Consider the following 21,191-nt stretch of genomic DNA (forward strand, 5'->3'; position numbering starts at 1 on the left):
TGGGATTATGGGTGGCAAACACACCTTCCTGGCATTTTTATGGCTCCTGAAGGCAAACTATTTATCCACTACGAGCCTGCTCTCCAATTTTCAGGGCTTGGCTGTTCCAAGTACTTGTGTCCCAAAACTGTAACAGTCAGAGGGCAATAGAATTGCCTCTGTTTTCATCTTTTTCTTGCTTTCAACACACACACACACACACACACACACACACACACACACACACACACATACACACACACACACACACACACACACACACACACACACACACACACACACACACACACACACACACCAAAACTAATGTTCTACTTTCTAGGAACAAGATACTAGCAGCAAGCAGAGGAACTTAGGAGGAAACTGGGCAAGCAGGGCACGTGACTGATTTTGAAGAGGAGGGTGAAGAACGGGTTTGTGTGGAAATATAATCGCAGTTGTGTTAGGCAAAGGGCCAGGATAGTCTTGATAATTTCTTGGTTAGAGCACTGGGGTGGGGTTAGGAGTTGAGGGTGGGGGTGTATAGAGAAACAGTTTTATCCTGAATTCATTTTGTCAAAACTACATCAGGCTGTTTTAAAACAGAAAGTACCAGCTTTCACTTTAGAGGTGTTAAGCATTAACGGAAGCCTGCACAAATGAATATCTTTCATGAAGGGAAGGAGGTCAGGTTTCGTAAGAGTTGTGGACTATAATAAAACAAGGCCTTTGCTGAACCATCAGTAGGTATTGTCTGTATGAAAAAGCTAGACTGGCCCAACTGCATGGTTTCTCAGTGATGTCTAAAGAAGTTTCCATGACATGCTTGATAGACACTGCAGGCCGAGTTGTTGAGTGGTGGGGCAAACCAACAGTGACTTTACCAACCCCAAACTCCATTTAGCCCCATATTTAGGATGTGAGAGACAACCTCCATAAATGAACTTCAGATCAAAACGTTCCAACCTCTGCCAGCAAAGCCATGTAAGTCATTTCCATCAAGTGAACTCAGTTATTTCTTGTTGTCACTAATGGATCTCACCTCAGAACCCAGGTTAAACTGAACGTTTCTATTGGTGATGTTAAAATCCTTTGAAATCATTTGCACAGCTGTAGTTGGGTGTGGCCACTACAGAACTGGTGGAACCATTCTCAAAACCACTATGATCTACTTGGAGGACCTCTATAGTCCTTCAACAGGAGGCTGTGGACACCAGAGTTGGATGGAATGTCTAACGTCATTGTTCTCATTGTAGTGATTGGCCGTAAGTGAGTGTTTGAATTTTAAAACAAGAGAAGTACAAAGCACAGAACACTAATTTCAAAATTAAGAAACTTGGCATAAATAATGTAATTTTTCACTGATGTCTAAGGACAAACTACATAGAGGTGTATCTGAAAAAAAGTGTGAGATTTAAGCATTCTTAGACCCGGCTATATCTTAGGAAACTCTGCTAAATCCCAGCAGCATGCTGTTTGTAGAGTCTATATTTGGTTTTCATGTCCCACAAACCACAGATGGACCATGTGTTTTTAAACATGTCTTTTGCTGACCAATGTTTTCTTTTTAAAAGACCCTAAAAGACTCATCTGTTTGCCTTTTGTTTTCTCTTTGAAAATACTCATAATAACTCGCACTGAGTCAACTTTTAGCTTTGACAAGTAACAAAGATCGATCTGCTTCCAGATTTTCCCAGTGCTCTTTGCTCACACGGGTTCAGTTCTGAGGTAGAGGGCATCCTGGGATAGAACACAGGCACAGCCAAGTTTTTCCATTGCTCTTTGGGTGGCAATCATGCCTCACAATTCATTCGTTTAAAAAATCTGCATCATCTTTAGATCTTCCTGCCACTGGAAAGTGGGGGCTAGAGGGTGGGCATATGACCCTCAGGACCTATTATTTTTAGAAGAAGACAAAGGCAGTCCCTGATACACATTCGCACAACAGAAACCTGCATTTCCACACCAGACCCTTGCCAGGTTTGTGATAGAGAACAGGTACACTACCCTGTTCATTCTTTCCTTCCTTCCTTTGAGTGTTGGAAATCCCTCGCCTCAGGGCTCAGGGAACACCCTATCCCACTTCACTTCACCCTGCACCTCACAGAAGAGGAGGCAGAAAGAGTGTAAGAGCCAAAAGGGATGAAGAATACCAAGAAAACCAAGGCCCTCTAAATCAGCATGAGCAAAGCTCCCATGAACTCAGACCGAGGCAGCAGGCACAGGGCTGGCATGGGTCTGGACCAGGTTCTTTGCATTGTATTCATGTATTGTGGCATCTGGTTTAACTTTTTTTATTTATGGGATTCTTGACAGTGAGTGGGTCTTGAGCTCTTTTCCTCCTGTTTGTTTATTTTGTTCAATTCCAATGTGTTAGTTTATATTATATTATATTAATTATATTATAATTATTATCTCTTAGAAATCTGTTTGTTCTCTAACGAGAACAGATAGGGAGTGGATCCACATCGGAGAAGAGGTGGGGAAGAACTGGGAGGAGTAGAAGGAGGGGAAACTATAATCAGGATATATCGTGTAAGAAAAACAATCTGTTTTCAATAAGAGGAAATAAAATAAAATCATGGTTCTGCAAGATTCGATCTTAGAACATCGCAGTTAAAGATGGATCTGAGTACTTTAAGCATTTAATTTACTGATGGAATGTCAACACAAAACAAGAGCTCTGGGTCTGACTTTATATCAGATGTTTTTGCATTGAATCTAACAGTTTTCAGGGTTGGGACCCTACATTACACATTTGTCTCCTGGTCCTTTTAAAAACCATCCACAGAGACTAGAATTTATCCTCTTTAAGGGAAATGATAAAATCTAGAATTCCATTTCCTCCCAAATCCCATCATAAAACATAGATATATTGCTCTGGTCTTTACTCCCATTCCGATTTAGATGGCTACAAAGAATTTTGTTGGCCAACCTCGTCTGATAGCAGGGTATATACTCACAGTGCAGAAAGGGTCCTGACTATACTTCGGAGGAAAATGTACTGCAGTGAGGGGCCTGCAAGTGTCTGGTCAAGCTTCGTTCTCTGTCTGCACCCTATCTGTTGTCATTGCAGTGCATCCCTTTTACCCCATAGCACATCCATGCAGCGGGCCATGCAGCACAGAAAGCACACTCCTGGATCCCTGAGTCTTCAGTTCTTAAGGTCTCCATGTCAACTGGGATTGGAGTCTACATTTGTCTTGCCATTCTCTTGCTGACCTGATGTTTGTAATAGGAGGCGGCCATGATCTTTAGAGTGGGGAGGGGAAGTACAGGAGCATGCTTCCGTGCTTGCCAGTCACTGAGCACTGGACTGCAATGATGCAGAACTGGCTAGCAGACACCCAGCAGTAACCCCCTCTGGCCTCTCAGCAGCTCCTACTCGCTGTGATGCCCTCCTCTCCCTTACTTGGTGCCATTACTTTCCTACTCTGTCTTCTCCATTATGACCTTAGGAAGGGATTTCCAAATCCCTGATCCATCCTATAACCTCATCTTCATTTCCCCTTTACGCTTCCTTTATGCAGAAAGCCTGAATCAACGTTATATCTTTACCAGGGACACAAAATGGCTAATTTTATACAACGTGGGACAGCCTAATGGAAAATGAACATGAGATCTCTGTAAGTAAGTACTAGACAGAGAAGAGATGGCATCACTGCTGGCATTTCAGAATCTAATTTTAGTCCCTAATAATGAGGATGTTATATACAACGATATCATAGCCATTTTGTCACCGAAGGAAGATAGATGTGAATGCTTTCCTGCTTTGTGTGTTTATGCACACACACACATGTGTACACACACACACACACACACACACACACACACACACACACACACACCAGAGGTCAAGATGGTATCTTTCTCTATTGCTCTATGCTATTCTTTGAGACGTGGTCTCTTACATGGTCTCTCACTGAACCTGGAACTCAGCAGCTGGTGAAACTGACTGGCCAGTGAGTTCTGATTCTACCACCTCCAGTGCTGGGACTGTGGAGATGTGCTGCTGCCTCGGCCAGGCCAGCTTATTTGGATGCTGGGGATCTCCGCTCAAGTCCTCACATTTTCATGACAAACACTTTACTAAGTGAGCCATGTCTCAGCCCTGGCTCTCCTGCTTTTTGTGTCCACTTCTCAGGCGCCCAGGTGATCATCTGGTGACTTTTTATAGACTTCCAGGTTGTCTATGATTTTGTGAAAAGCAATGCTGGTTTGTGGAAACAGAACGCTGTATAATTAATATACACTAAGCATTGACAATAAACAAAAATACATTGCTTCTGTGGACAATCTAGTTTGTTTCTGGCCCACTTTTCTCTAACGTTCCTTGTCCAAACACTCTCCTGACTGATGAAATGTAATTCATTGGGTGATATGTCACATTCAAGAGATGACAACCACAACATGGAGATATTGGTGCAGCTCCTTTGAAAGGAGACATAAAATGTCATGCCTCCTAGAAGACATTTAGAATGCAATCGGCAAAGAACAGAAGAGGAAGACTGCAGTCTTGCCTTGACTCTCAAGGCTTTACTGTTTCAAACGATGAGCTCATGGCCAGGAGAAGACTTAAGCAATCTCCTGCAAGTACTCAAACAGTAAGGCTCACTTTGCTGAACTCACATCTGAGACACAGAGGCAAGCGTTAGCCTGGTGAGCAGTAGTGAATCACAGGCAAATACTTCCCTTGGCACGGTACAGAGCCACAGTTAGAGCCCACAGTAACCGCTCCACATCCAAGCCACAGCTTAGTCACCTGTAAGGACAGGCCATCAAGTACTTCCACTTCTCACTTTTACCAAGGCTATGGGGACAAACGTCTGTAGATAAATCTTTGTACATGACCATAATTTACATTCATTCTCTTTCTCCCTCTCTTCCTCCCCTCTCCCTTTTCCTCTCCACTTTTCACTTGCTCCTTACCTCTCTACCCCTTCCTCTCACTCTCTTTCCTTCCACCCCCATCTCTTCCTTCCTTTCTTGAGGATCCTGAAATCTAACCCAAGGCCTGCCTCACTAATGCTAGGCACAAGCTCTACAACAGGGCTTACTTTTTATCCCTTTTTAATTTTATTTCTTAAGACAGGATCTTACCAAATTGCTCAATCCAATATCAAACATCTGATATTTCAGGCATGTACCACCATGCCTGGCTTCACAATTATCTCTTTGTGATAAATCCTTAGAAATATAATCAGTATGCCGAAGCTATATGTGTTGGGATGTTTTTACTTCTTATAAATATAATTAAATGGCAATTAAAAGATTGTACTATTTGCCCTCATAAAGCGAGCATGAGCAGCTAGCAGCTTGGCTCCATGGTGGGTGTGCTTACGGCCTGACAATGCAGGCTTGATGACCCGAGTTCTATCCCCAGAACCCACATAATGTAGGAGGAGAGAACGGACTTCACAAGGTTGTCTCCACATATCCTCCATGGTACATGTGGGCAAGCATGCATCATACACCCCCTCAATAATCATAATAAAGTAAATAAAAGTTTTAAAAAGAGCATATGGGAATAATTTCCTTGCATCTGCCCTGTACTGGCTAGTTTTATGTCAATGTGATACAAGCTACAGTCATCTGACAAAAGAGAACCTTGATAGAGATTCGTAAGATCAGGCTGCAGGCAAGCTTGTGGGACATTTTCTTAACTAGTGATTGATGGGGGAAAGCTCAGCCCTTTGTGGGTGGGGCCACTCCTTGGCTGCTGGTCCTGGGTTCTATAAGAAAGCAGGCTGAACAAGCTCTGAGGAGCAACCCAGTAAGCAGCACCCCTCCATGGCCTCTGCATCAGCTCCTGCCTCCAGGTTCCTGCCCTGTTTGAGTTCCTGTCCCGACTTCCTTTGATGCTGAACAGTGATATAGAAAGTGTAAGCTGAATAAAAATCCTTTCCTTCCCAACTTGATTTTGGTCATAGTGTTTTATAACAGCAATAGTAACCCTAATGAAGACACCTTCCCAGGATCATGTTTATTTACATATGTAAATATATACACATATCACATGTGTGCACACAAAAATTTATAAATGTATATCCTATTATGAATATATTTATTAATTAAAATAAATAATGTTTCTATGTATACATGTTAATATATTTGGGAATCTAAAGTAAAAGATTTTCTTTTAATATATAATTACATGAGTACATACACTCCTTTTTGAGGTGCTGAAGATCAAACCTCAAGGTTTTATGCGTGTCAGGAAAGCATCCTACCACCGAGTTATATCTTGGCCTCAATATTTTCTTCCTAAATCAAAGGTTTGTTTTTTATAATTCATAAATCCAACACTACAAACAGAATAAAGTATAAACAGAGCTATTAATACAAACTTCACACTCTAGGGTGTGTACACGTGAGGTTTTACTTCCATGCGTGTGCATAATGTATATTCCTAATACAATATATGTATGTGTATACTCTCTCCTTCTATTCCTCCCTGTTCCCTCCAACCCACAGATCCATTCTTCCTTTGTTTCCCTTTGAAAAGAGCAGCACTCAGACCAGTAGGAAGAAAAGGGTCCTACAAGTAGGCAAAAGAGTCAGAGATACCCCCATTCTCATTGTTAGGAGTCCCACAGGAATGCCAAGTTAATAGTCATAACATATACGCACACCTAGCTTACACCCATGCAGGTTCTGTGACTGCCACTTCAGTCTCTGTAAACCCCTATGAGTCCTGTTTAGTTGATTCTGTGTGTTGTGTTCTGATGTTCTCTATATTCTTAAAATATATATTCAGTTGATTATAAATATTATTTTAAAATGTCTTTAATCAACTCAATTCTTCATAGAGATGGAAAGAGCAATTTGCAAATTCATTTGAGAGTAACAAAAAAACCCAGGATAGCAATATACCCAAAAAGATGCTCCAACATACAACAAAGACACATGCTCCACTATGTTCATAGCAGCCTTATTTATAATAGCCAGAAGCTGGAAAGAACCCAGATGCCCTTCAACAGAGGAATGGATACAGAAAATGTGGTACATCTACACAATGGAGTATTACTCAGCTATCAAAAATAATGACATCATGAAATTCATGGGCAAATGGATTAAAGTAGAAAATATCATCCTGAGTGAGATAATCAATCACAAAAAGCATACACGGTATGCACTCACTGATAAGTGGAAATTAGCCCAAAAGCTCGAATTACTCAAGATGCAATCCATGGACCACATGAAACTCAAGAAGAAGGATGACCAAAATGTGGATACTTCACTCCTTCTTAAAAAGGGGGAACAAAAATATCCATAGGAGGGGAGATGGAGACAAAATTTAGAGCAGAGACTGAAGGAACAGCCATTCGGAGCCTGCCCCACATGGGTACACAGCCTATATATATATACAACTACAAAAACTAGGTAAGATTGATGAAGCAAAGAAGTACATGCTGATAGGAACAGGATGTAGATCTCTCCTGAGAGACACAGCCAGAACATGTCAAATACAGAGGCAAATGCTAGCAGCAAACCTTTAAACTGAGAACGGGACCCCTGTTGGAGGAACTAGAGAAATGATGGAAAGAGCTGAAGGGGTTTACAACTCCATAAGAACAACAATGCCAACCACCCAGAGCTTCAGGGGCCTAAACCACTACTCAAAGACTATACATTGACTGACCCAGGGCTCCAACTGTATATGTAGCAGAGAATGGCCTTGTTGGGCACCAGTGGAAGGAGAAGCCCTTGGTCCTGGCAAGGTTGGACCCCCAGTGTAAGGGATGTCGGGGGGCAGTAAGGGGGGAGTGGATAGGGAGGGAAACACCCTTATAGAGGAAGGAGAGAGGGAGGGAATAGGGGGCTTTTGGACAGGAAACCAGGAAAGGGAATAACATTTGAAATGTAAATAAAGAAATAACTAGTAAAAAAAATGTCTTCAATGACACAAAAAGTTAAATGTGTTGTATATTTTCAATTGTACTTCTTCCTTTTTTTTTTTAAAAGATTTATTTACTTTATTTATGAGTACACTGTAGCTATCTTTAGATGCACCAGAAGAGGGCATCAGATCCCATTACAGATGGTTGTGAGCCACCATGTGGTTGCTGGGAATTGAACTCAGGACCTCTGGAAGAGCAGTCAGTGCTCTTAACCACTGAGCCACCTCTCCAGCCCCTATTTCTTCCTTCTTTAACTTGTTGTAGATCTTATCCATTTTTATATTGCTCAGCTTACTTCTATTTACCAATTTATTATTAGAATAAATTTATATCAAATGTATTAGTAATACACATGGTACATACACATGCAAGCAAAATGCTCATATACACAAAAATAAACATTTTAAAAAAGTCCAGAGGCCTAGTCTTACTAGGACTGAATATCCCAGGGTGTGTCAGTACTCTGGGGCGGCTCTCCCTTCTCTGGGGTGGCAAGGGAGGGGGGGTGCTAATAGGAGGAAGGATTTGTAAGGGTGGGCCTGGGAGGAGATGGGAGTGTGAGCTGATGGGGATGTAATTCAATCAATCAATCAATCAATCAATCAATCAATCAATCAGAGCCCCAGGTAGTCTACAATCACATACTTCGGCATTATTTAAGGGCACAATTAAGATGAAGAATTTAAAGGTGGAAATCAGAATCACAAACTTGAATATCAACTTTTTTTCCCCTAAAGCAAAGAGATTTTTGTAAGAGGAAATAAGTAGAAGAAAGCATCTACAAAAGAATACACTTTGCCGAAGAATAAAACATAATTCCTGCTACCAAGATGCCTAAAAATATAACAAGCAGGGACTGAGCTCATCTAAGTGCCTGTGCGGGGTTCAGAGAGAGGGGGCCAGGCTACATTCTGATTCACACAGTTGATGCCAGAGACAACATGGAAAGCCAGGTCTTTACATTCCTGACTCAGTGCTCTTTCATTATAAAGATTTCACTCCAACAGATAGACTAAAGCTTCAAAGGAAGGGGCACTTGAGAAAGCCCCGGAGAAGGGTGGGGTCCCCACCCCCAAGCATAATGATTCCCATTCGGCTGCTGGAAACCCTTTGAAGAAATGCTGGAGAAGGAAGACAGGGCCAGGAGTTGAATTCTGAGGTAGAGGGCAAGGGGCAGCTTAAATGTACGGAGATGAAAGGAAGCCTTGCTCCTGTGTGGAGAATGCAGGAGGTCAACACACTTTGGCTGTGTTTGTAGGAATGGAGATAGGGGAGTTGATGAAATCGAACCTCAGAGGAGGCAGGAGAGTTGCAGGCTCCTGTATACTAAAAGCAAGGACTGTACTTCCTTTGCTGAGTGATCAGGAGAGAAAGATGCCAGGTAAGGATTCAGGGAGGAACAGAACCAAATGGTCAGATTGTTGTGTTTTATAAAAAAGAAAGGAAGCCAGGGATATGTTTTGGTTGGGTGAGGTATAATGCGAATGGAAGGGGGTGTTGGCATTCCTTTTAGGCTCTGTCCCACAGTTACCTGGCTACAGTCAGGTGTGCTGACTCATTATAAAAGAGACTGCTTGCCTCCTTCTCTATTCTCTTGCTCTCTTACCCTCTTCCCCCCTCTGTCCCCTCTCTCCCTCTATTCCCTTCCCCCCTTCTCACCACCTGCTCACCGCCAGCCCCTACTCTTCTCCTTTACCTCCTCTCTCTCTCCCCCTCTCCCTCTCTCTCCCTCTCTCTCTCTCCCCCTCCCTCTCCCTCTCCCTCTCCCTCTCCCTCTCCCTCTCCCCTCTCCCTCTCTCTTTTCTCTCCTTTTCTCTGTCTCTACTAACCTCTCAACTCCCCATCCCCATGCCCTATATCAACTCTATTCTATTTTCTATTTTTTCAAAGATATATTTATTTTATTTATATGAGTACACTACTATAGTTGTCTTCAGACACACCAGAAGAGGGCACTGGATCCCATTACAGATGGTTGTAAGCCACCATGTGGTTACTGGGAATTGAACTGAGGACCTCTGGAAAAAGCAGTCAGTGCTCTTAACCGCTGAGCCATCTCCCCAGCCCTCAACTCTATTCTAAACTATAAGGTTGTGTGACTGGCACCTCAGAGGGAAGGGGTGTCCAACATGGGCCCCCAGAGATAGCCCTTCCCCCATTCCATACCACACCTCCACCAAACATACCCCTGACTTTTTCTTTTAATAAAACACAACAGGGGCTGCCTCTGCGGGCCCATGCTGAGGTATCCCTTCCCCCTGAGGGACCAGTCACAGGATGCACAGGACAGGTATAGTATAGAGTTTATTTAGGGCATGGGGAGGGGGGTTGAGGGAGTAAAGAAAAAGGCAGAGAGAGGTGAAGTCGGTGGGTGAGGAGAGGCTAGCCATAAGCACGTGGAGAGAGAGGGGGGAGGGGATGTGGACAGAGGGGCAAGAGGATAAGAGAGCAAGAGGAGAGTGAGGAGGGGGCAAACAACTAACCTGACTGATGCCAGGTAACTGGGGCAGAGCCTAGAAGGAATGCTAACACAGATACCTTCATGGTTTTGAGACATGAATCCATGAGGACGCATCCTACAAAGGAGACAGGGAGGCTCAAGTTGAAAGTCTGTTAGCGAATATGGGAAATGGATGGAACCAGCTACAGTGGGGATGAGAGAAAGTAAGTCAGTGAGATTAATGCCCACAAGGTTCGTCCAACAGCTCGGAAGGGAAAATGGAGGTCAGCCTGCTTTCTCCAGCTGGACTGAGAAGCCTGCGGTAGAGGAAGCAGGTGAGGGTCCTCATAGGTTAGAAAGATGCAGGTGATAAAGCCAGGAGAGGGTTGGGCTGGGAAGAGTATGATGCAGAGGCAAGCAGACCACTGATCATAATGCAGAATGGAGGCTGTATTGGGGTAAGGGCGGGGTCAGGAGAGTGCTGGTCACTGGTCTTGGGAAGAGCAAAATGGAGCACTAAGGAGAGAACTTATTTCCAAGGGAGGACTCGGCTCTTGGTTTCAGTAATGAAAAATTACTTTTTAAAAAAGTGAAACACTGCACCAACATAGGTGTGTGTGTCCTCATTTCACACTGGCAGGGTCTTTGTTCTCTTAAACAGTTCACACTGAAGTTCTTATGCTTGGTCTGTGATCTCAGCAGCATGCAGGTGGGGCTTTGAGGAAGTGACTGGATTGTTGTGGCTGTGATTCCATGAATGGATTAGTCTGTTAACGCAAATACAGGTAGCCTGTTGGAAGGTGTCTTAGGGCTTCTATTGCACCAAGACCAAAAAACAAGTTGGGAAGGAATGGTTTATTCCAGACCATAGTTCATCACTGGAGGAAGTCAGGGCAGGAGCTGGAGGCAGGAGCTGGTGCAGAGCCCATGGAGGGGTACTGCCTCCTGGCTTGCTTCCTATTCCCTGCTTTCTTATAAAACTCAGGACATCAGTCAAGGAATAGCACCACCCACCAAGAGCTGGGCCCTTCCCCATTGATCAGTAATGGAGGAAATTCCTTACAGCTGGATCTCATGGAGGTATTTCCTCAACTGAGGCTCAATCTAACTTGTGTCAAATGGACACACAACACTAGCCAGTACAGGAGGTGACAGAACTGTGGGGGATGGGGAGGTAGAAGTGGATCACAAAGGCTATGTCTTTGAAGCCCAGGCCTTGGCTCCCACTCCTTGTTACTGCTTTCTGGCTATCACCAGGGAGTTGAACAGACCCATGCTAATGTGATCTTTGCCATGACGCTCTGTCTCACCAGAGACACAGAAACAATGGAGCCAGCTGCCCAGTCCCATTCTCTGAAACTGAGCCAAATCATTCCGGCCAGGGGCTGTGCAATTGGTCCTCGCTCCTCTTGTCACGGAGTTGTCTCCACCTTGCAGCTAACAAACAATCATTGACAGTTCCTCCTTCTGACTACTGCATCCCTATTCTCTTCCAGAGATTGTGTCAGCATCGGAAATAAAAATCAAATGAGACACAGCTCCCTAATTTCCAGAAGCTCATGGCTTTGTGTAAGCAGACAGGCAACTAAGTCCACAGTTTCAGTGTCATTGGGTTACGTGTTGTTACTATGGTATAGCAGTAATGGAAGCTTCATATTCGAAGGCTCCAAGTCATGTGCTCTAAGGGGGTCATCCCTTTAAATACAGTTAAAGAGGACTCTTTAGTGGAACATTAGCAAGGGTTTCTAACATGTTACTGAGTCCTCCAAACAAACTCTTGTTCATTGGAACATAACTAATGTTTTGTACTTCCTGGTGCATAGCTAAGAAGGGCTGACATATGGTCAAGCTTTTGTTTTGGTCTTTTTAACTTAGTAGGGAAAATTATGTATATTTGGATGGATGGGGGCTTTCTCTTAAATGCATGCAGCTTAGTCTTACACCTGAGTAAGGATGCGGAGTTAGAATGGTTTGCTAGTTAACGATTGCTGAACTGATCAGTATCCCAGTCCTGGAAGAGACAGAGTCTTTCTCCAGTTACTGGCCTCTTACGGCTTCCTGCTTAAATAAATACTTAGTTAATAAAGTACAGAGCCTGTCCCCAACCTCAGTGCTTTTAATTAAGTGGCTACTGAAGCATCTTTGCTAAAGGTAGTTGCAGGTAAGAAGTTACTCAGGACCTAACCTCCATGATACAGTGACCAAACATCTGTAAAGTGGAGCATTGAAGGGTGAAAGGCTGTAGCTTGAGTGCCACCATTATGGAATTTCTGATCTCATTCTGGTGTCTCTTCCCACAGTTTGGCTTTGAATAAAAGCATCTGAGAGAAAACTGTTTCTTCCCTTGCTCCTTCCCTCCTCCTTTTCTTCTCCATCTCTCCTTCCTTCTCTTTCTTTTTCCTTCCTTCCCTTCTTTCTTCCCTCCCTCCCCATGTGTCTGTGTTGCGTGTCTTTTTTCCCTATGTGTCTCTCTGTGTCTCAGTCTCCCTTCCTCCCTCCTTCCCTTCCTCCCTCCTTCCCTTTCTCTCTCCTTCCCTCTCTCCTTCCCTCCCTCACCCTGTGCCTCTCTTCTTGTATGTGTGTTTCTGTCTCTCTCCTTCAAGTGTTCTCTCTCCCTCCTCCCCCTTTCTCTCCTCTTTCTTCCTCTCCCTGGACCCTCTCATTAACCTATAACCATACCCACACAATTGCTTCTGTTTTCTTTGAGATATAAGATCTTATTGTAACTACAAACTCCCAGGACTCCTTCAGCCTTAGCTATCCCCCAAATGTTGGAATTATGAGTATGTGTTACCACACATGGTCCCAAAATAATTTTTCCCACCTGCTCTCTATTCTGCAGAGCTCTGTGATTGTATTGATAGGGCCATGGAAGATAAGAGTTTCATGGCTTATAAACCTTTGAAAATGTTTCTGAAACTTTCTTTTTTAAGAAGAGAAGGGGCAGGAGAAATGACTCAACCAATAAAGCACTTGCTACCCAAACCTGAGAATCTGAACTCCGCTCGACACCAACATAAAAAGCTAGGTGTAGGGGCAGGGGGAGTAGAGCTAGGAGGATCCCGAAGGCTTGATTGCCAGACATTCTAACCAAATCAGTGAGTTCCAAGTTCAGTAAGAGGCTTTGTCTCAAAAACTAAGGTGCAAATAAATGAGAAAGACTCCTGACCATTGACTTCTGGCTTGTCTCGCTCGTGCACACACACATACACACACACATCTCTGCACCTCACATGTGAACACACACATATACACAGTTACCCATGCAAAATCTTATTATAGGCTCCTGGTCGTTCACGCCTTCCATTTATTGAAGAAGATTTAATATTGCTAAGAAAAGATTTAACTCTGACCTCATTTTCAACACCTCACAGCAAAAAAATCAAGATATAGAATTATCTGTGCACTAAATGAATGTTGTGACCTAGAAAAGCAGCCTTTGTTCTTTGTTCTTCCTCCGTGTCTGTGTTGAGCTGAGTTTAATGGTGTTAATTATGTGCTAGCAGACAGACTACATACTTCATCCAATTTTGTGTGATGCACAGGACGATTTTATGCAGCAAGTACTACCAGGCGTCCCTTTTACATGGGAGAAAATGGAAGATTACACAGGTAACTGTCACATAACTACCTAGAGTATGAAGCCATGAGTGACAGAGGACCCACAGCCTAGCACTGGAGGAAGTGTGCTGCATTTCCCCACTAACTCACTCTGCTGTATCTGTTGTGAACCACTTTGAAGTCTGATCCCCTCTAGGAGCCAAACTCATGTCTACAATATATCATTGGAGAATTAGTTTAATAAATCCTTGGATTTATTTACTTAACTAATCTAAGTGTCAGGGCTGGATTTTCCTTCCCACTCAATACTGTCATTTGACATCAATCAAGAGAGGACTGGGCAGCATATGAGCATTACATAAAAACAACATATGTTCTAGAGTCAGTGAGTCCAGGCCCTGTCTCTCTCAGCCCTGCCACTTCAAAGCCATGGGAATGAACAGTGTCCTTTGCTTTTGTTTTGTTTTGCTAGGCAGGCTTTCTTTGTGTAGCCCTGACTTGTCCTGGATCTTGCTATGTAGACCAGGTTGGTCTTGAACTCAGAGATCCACCTGCTTCTGCCTCCTGAGTGGCAAGACCACTCCATATTTTTTGCCAAACTTTTCTGTTAAATGTGATCATAATATTTTTCCTGCTTAGGGAAATTCACACAAGGTGTACAGAGATGATAAAAGCTGATAAAGTCCTCATCTATACAAAGGCTTTGCTTTCATGAAAGAGGAGATAGGTAATAAAAAAGTAAACAAAAAATTAGATAATTTTGGGTTGGGATAGTTGTGGTGTACAAAATGAGAGAATCAATGTTTGGAACAATCTGTGGATGTGGAAAGGGGGGATGAACTGAGTGGTCTGAAAAGTTCCTGTCTGAGAGGAAGCCCCTCATGTGGGACAGTGGCCTGGGAACCAGGGGACATGGGAATTGCTGTGGAAGGACACTCAATGCAGAAGGGACTACATGTGAAAAGGCCGTGAAGGCATGGCCTTCACACTTAGGGCCAAAGAGGAGTTCCACGAGACTGTGCACCTATGAGCCAAGCAGAGGGAGTAAAAGTCAGCAGTGTAGGTGAGCACCAGATCACTTGGACCTCTACAAGCTACAGTCAAAGAGGCAGCTCTGTCCTGCAGGCTGTAGGAGAGCTTTGTAGGGGAAATGGCATCTTCTGACTTCTGCTTCAGGAAAGCGATCTGACTGCTGGTGCAGGCTGGGGTCACCGACACTAGAGAGGTCTCAAGGAACTGGGATGATGGTGATTTTGTGTGAGGTGGTGGCAAGTGAGACAGAGAAAGCAAGTCTTAGAGAGCCAACGTAATCATCTTGCCTGCGATCTGAAGGGAAGCACGGAGAAACTAAAAAGAATCCGATGTTCTAGCACGCTGAGATTTTAGCTCCCTAATCCCCGGAAATAGATCGTTGGAGGATGTTAAGGATCAATAGTGAGAGAGTACACTGCTGGGCACAAAACTAGATAGTCGATGAACAGCCATGTAGGCCCTGGTTTTGACCTAGGTTGATCCTGGAATGTTCTAGAAGTCCCAGGAATTTCATTGCATTATACATTCATTATACATTACATTATTCATTAGTCATTATACATCTCAACTATTATAAAGATGTACGTGAAGCTCAGTATGCTCAGAAAATCTCTTATGCTTCCTCCAGTTTAGAATAAGTGAAAATAAACATTGAGTGATCAAACTGTAGAAAGCAGCCAAAAGAAACTTCTAGACATGTAAAAGCTGACAAGCCCTTACCCTGTGCCTCTTTTCAGTGCCTTGTGACTTAACACTCTTTTCTAAGTGCAATGAGTATTTGGAGAATCATACCTCTGTGCACGCATGTGGGGAACAATCGTACAGGTTTGGTGCTGCACTTCTGAAATACTTCTCTTGGAGGCATTTGAAAGGCACTTACACAAGGACTACACATCTAACTCTAGCTTCTTGAACATCCAAAGAGCATCCATCTAAATCTGTGAGCATGCAGGAATATCTCCCAGCATCTCAGAGTAGGAGAGCTGAGCAAGGATTTCAGGAAAACATGCACTTGCTCAAATCTTTAGCCACTGAAAATGTGTTAGTCTCCCAATTTTGGATTTGGTAGAGTTCAATTTCCTATAGATAGAAAAGAAAGCAAAGCACTCAGACACTAATAAGAAAGAGCCAGGGGGCTATGGCAGGAGAAGGGGTCACTCTAACTCTGCTACAAAACAGTGGGCAGAGAGTAAAGAAGCAAACAGGGTTTGCCATTAGAGACGGACTACTCTAAGTCTTAGAATCAGCTCATAGAGCAATGGTTCTCATCCAAGGATGCCATGGCACCGCTCAGGGCTTTTAGAAATGTGCAAATAACTTTGGTTGTTGCAATAACCATAGAAGTCTAAAATCTAATAAGCTGAGGGATGGTCCTATTCAAAGGCAGAATTGTCTGCCTTATGATGTCAACAGGGCCCTGCTGGGATATTTGTTCAAGGTCAAGCACAAAGGGCTTAGTAGGAATCTAAGTGTATGTTTAGGTCATAACAATGTCAACATAACTATATATCTGAGATGGGCAAAGAAAGCAAAGGAAAATTATGAGTGAGGATTTATTCATCTTATAAAGTAGGTGCAAATACACAGTATCTAACTTTTGACATTGATTGAGGTAAAGTTATAAGTTATGAGGACACAAATAAATACCACTAAAAGCTATAAAAAGGAGTTCTTATTTTTTTCATAGCAGAGAATCAGAAAACACAGTTAAAGTTAATGGAGGAAAACATGGCAAGTCTGGAAGGAAACCCCTCAGAGGAAAACAGAATTGGAGTTTGTGTTCAGGAGTAGAGGGCACTGGCTCTTCATTGTATCGCTTGTCTTAACTAGCTTTCATGTGCATATAAATCCATGAAAATATATCATCTAAACACGCAAATCCACATGTGTATATACCATAAGAAGCAAGCTTCATTTTCTCCCTACTTTCCTCCCTACTAGCACCTCTCTCATGAGTTACAAACTCTTCTCCAACTCTGAGGAGCTAGTTCTTCCCAGTAGGAATCTTCTAGAAGTAGAGGTGCTAGAATCTTCTAGAAGTAGAGGCGCTAGAATCTTCTAGAAGTAGAGGCTCTAGAATCTTCTAAAAGTAGAGGTGCTAGAATCTTCTAGAAGTAGAGGCTCTAGAATCTTCTAGAAGTAGAGGTGCTAGAATCTTCTAGAAGTAGAGGCTCTAGAATCTTCTAGAAGTAGAGGCTCTAGAATCTTCTAGAAGTAGAGGTGCTAGAATCTTCTAGAACTAGAGCTTCTAGGATCTTCTAGAACTGGAGCTTCCAGAATCTTTTAGAAGGGGATTTCCCTGTTCAACTTCTATTTAAATCCATGCCCAGTTCCTTGTAGGTGCTCTATCCTAATTCCTCTACCCTGACTGGGTCTGGCTCCAATTTTCCCTTCAGCGGTTGAGGAATTTGCACGGTAGCTGGGCTGCTTGGTGCTCAGCTCCCAAAGGAGGAAAAGGCAGAACCTCTGGGGCAGGCCTATCTGCTAGGGGCTCGTTCCAGCTTCATGAGAGTCAGGTAACCGCAGGGACTCACTGTACAGGATTGAGCAGACTCCTGAACAGATCGGTACTTGGCAGTAGAGGTTGTGGAGGAGAAGAGGATCAGGGGTTAGAAACTGCTGTGGCTTGACCCTGGATCTTCCAAACATTAGCACTGCCAAATCTGGGTGACATTATTTTCAATACCAATCAGTAGAACCACTTTTGTAACTTTTGAGCAACCCTTGTGAGACAGTGACGTTTACTGGATGTATTGCCATAGCCTTAGGTATCTCAACCTGCTGTCACTTGTGCCCTCAGACTCATGACCTGAGATTCATTTATCTTTTATATCCCTTGCGTCAAACACAAACAGAATAAATGATGTTGAATAAAGGAACAGACACATGGGTGAATGAATAAAGACATGTAGTCCAAATAAGTGAATGAGATGCTTATTATATTTTCTTTTAAAAAGCAACAAAATTGAATTTAAAGCATAACAAAAAATTCTCCTTTTTGATGCACCTTAATTATTTAAGACCGGAAAGTGTATGTGTGTGTGTGTGTGTGCGAGTGTGTGTGCTTGTATGCATGTGTGTGTGATTGATAATGGGAAAGCAACATAATTCTTTGAGATGTTTAAGAAGAATAGAGAAGCCAGGATTCTGGTACCACTACACTGCACGTGTGAAGAGATATTGTACAAAGAAAGATCCACTGGAACTGTCTAAGCAGCAAGCTCTCCCATGGTTTGAACCCTTCTTGGGCAACTTGGAATTGGGGTAACTCCTGGATGATGAGCTTTCTTACCCATTCACTCAATGATAGACACTGAACTCCCATCATGTGACATACATTTGGAGGACAGGCCCTTTGTTTACTTTCTTTGGGCCTTTTTCTAATATAGAGAGGACATTCAAGAAAAATTTGTTATTCAGCTGACAGGCTGAAACAAAATGATTTTTTCTACACTGGTTTCATGTTTTGTGGGTCACAGAATTTATTGCATCTGTGAAACTTCCCTGAGTTTATGAGTTGTTAAGCCTGGGAGGTTACTGCCATTCCTCGGTATTCTCCTTGATTTATGGGGTCTATTTTTCTCTTCTCGTTGCTAACAAAATCAGCAGCTGAGGGTTTCCTGTGTCAGTCTCTGAGTGGGGTCAGCTGGCTCTGTAGGTCTAGTGAGCAGTCTGTCTTTATCCTGTGCTCTGCTAAGGCCTTGAGTGTTGACCTTACAGCCACAGTGAAGGCCCAGGGACAAGGATCTCATCTTTTTTAAATTTCATCATTGGTGTGTGTGTGTGTGTGTGTGTGTGTGTGTGTGTGTGTGTAAGAGAGAGACAGAGACAGAGAGAGACAGAATAGATGGAGGGGGAGGGAAAGAGGAGGGAAATTTCTTAGGTAGATATAATTCAAAAAATGCAAAGGAATTGAAGGCTTAACATGGGCCTGTCTCTGGGTGGGTGATATGTGTCAAATGCAGGCGTTAATCTGTACAGAAGAACAATACACCATCAGCTAAACAGAAATCGTTAACCATATCTAGCGACTAACACAGACACAGGTAGTGCAGGTTCTACTGTACCTTCGTGGGCATGGGCTTCTTAAAGCTGATTTCTGCTTGCATCCAAACACCCCTTGGGGACTCGAGCACAGACCAGATCTTCTCTTGAACCACGTGGTTTTCTTCAAAGATATAAACGGCTAGGGTGTCACTCATTTTCAAAAACCCAATGATGGCATAATGGAAGCTCACACAGTACTGCATGTTTCCTGGTAGAGAGGGACCGTAAAGCCTTCCGATGTAGCCAGGCTGGGATGTAAACTTCGTGTTGGCCAGCAGGTAATGCCCTGTGAGGGAAAACAAACCACTTACTGCTGTGGTTCTCCACCTGGGGGTTCACGACCCCTTTGGGGGTCACATAGCAGACATCCCGCATATCAGACATTTACATTATGATTCACAACAGTAGCAAAATGGCAGTTATCAAGTAGCAATGAGATAATGAAATTATTTTATGGTCGGGGGGTCCCTACAACATAAGGAGATGTATTAAAAGGGTCACAGGAGGGGGCTGGAGAGATGGCTCAGTGGTTAAGAGCACCGACTGCTCTTCCTGAGGTCCTGAGTTCAAATCCCAGCAACCACATGGTGGCTCACAACCATCTGTAATGAGATCTGATGCCCTCTTCTGGTGTGTCTGAAGGCAGCTACAGTGTACTCATACAATAAAATAAAATCTTAAAAAAAATAAATTTATAAAAAAAAAAGGTCACAGGAAGGTTGAAAACCACCAACTTAACGCAACGGTAATGCAGAGTGAGCTCACACAGTCAGGTGGAAACCAGTTAAGGCAATGGGGTTTTCCTTCAGAGACTACTTCCATAGGTTTTAAACCATATAAGAGGCTTTCTAATGTCTGTGCTTTTAGAAACAAACAAACAAACAAAAACAAAAACATCTATACAATGTTCTTAGACCTGGATAACAAATGAAACCTCTTAGAAATTCAAGTGGATGTTATGAAACAGTGTAGATCTTACAGTATACAGACTCAGACTCATGGCATTAAGTAGGAATTATACTTTTTTTTTATAACAAAGAATTTTTTTTTTATAAAAAAGAATGAATGAGCTTGGGACTACTGGATGTCTTGAACTGGGTCATAGTCCTCAAAGAGCTCATTTCCCCTGCTCCGTCTGTGGTGGCCTATCAGGAGGAGGGAAGGCAGGCTGGCCTGGCATCCTCAGAGTTCTGGGCAGAACACACTGTTCTTTCTCTTGATATACCTACATATTAAACCCGTCCCTGAAAAATCATGTTTCTGACCAGTCGGGCGCTGATGCTCCCAGATGCTGCGGCTGTGTTCAATTTCCTCGTTTCGTAGGTCTAAATAACAGGAGGGAATTCCTAGCAGCAATGGTCCCCTTACTACCAATGCTACCCACTCGGTCAAGTTAAAGTGGATCTATGTATGCGAAGTCAGGCCGAACACCACAGTTTCTCCCTTTTCTGATCTCTTCTCAATGAGTTCTCTTCATGGCTGGTCAGGGTTTGCTCTAAGTACTTAAAAAAACAAAAAGCTCGTCGGTGTAAGGAGAGTCAGGGGGCTTATTCTCTCTCCCCACACAGACAGGGCGTGTGTGGACAGAGATGGGACTGCTGTCCGCAAGCCAGACACTCAGAAAAGCCTCACCAGCCCCTGGATTCCAGACTTCCGGCCTCATGATGTGACAGAAAGCAATGGTGTGTACTTTGCCCCAGTCTGGGGTACTTTGTGAGGGCGATGGACAAATATGGGTGGCCACACAACAGCCAGACATTTTTCGAAATCTGAATATCATCTTTCCGTTTCCTGTTCAAAGCCTTTCAGTGGCTTCTTACTGCCTTTCTAATGACCCCCAGTGCTTACTCTGCTCTTCCAAACCTGCCGTCCATCCGTTATCCTCTCCATCCTCCTCGATGCTCCTCTCCCTTTGAGCAGCCTACCGGTGGGTGTGGTCACTGTCTCCTCACTGAGAGACCTCACAGAAGCTTGTCTTCGATAGAGCCTACTCTTAAGTCCCCAGCCAAAATTTTCTTCCTCTATTCCCTCTCAGAGCACCGAAGGCCATCAGAACAGACCACCCCAAATACGCCACTCTGGCACATTGATGGTTTTGAGCTGAAGGCACCGGAGGACAGTAGAGGCGGAAAGGACTCTCTGCCCACTCACTTTCTATCTAAAGCGGGCCATTGAACTTCCTATGAGCCAGGCACAAACCTTTTCAGGAAGTCAGTGTAGAAGAGACTGAG

At 43.4% G+C, this 21,191-nt stretch overlaps 1 protein-coding gene across 1 annotated transcript in view; it reads right to left on the reverse strand.

The window, feature by feature from the left end:
* The window catches only part of Mamdc2 (MAM domain containing 2), a 151,784-nt gene that overhangs the window by 35,262 nt on the left and 95,331 nt on the right, over positions 1–21,191 (reverse strand). The window contains exon 9 of the mRNA XM_032891724.1: positions 18,981–19,246. Coding sequence (XP_032747615.1) covers positions 18,981–19,246 — 266 coding nt within the window. The remainder of the gene's footprint in view (positions 1–18,980; positions 19,247–21,191) is intronic.

Source organism: Rattus rattus, chromosome 2 (genome assembly GCF_011064425.1).
Source record: "Rattus rattus isolate New Zealand chromosome 2, Rrattus_CSIRO_v1, whole genome shotgun sequence".
NCBI lineage: Eukaryota > Metazoa > Chordata > Mammalia > Rodentia > Muridae > Rattus > Rattus rattus.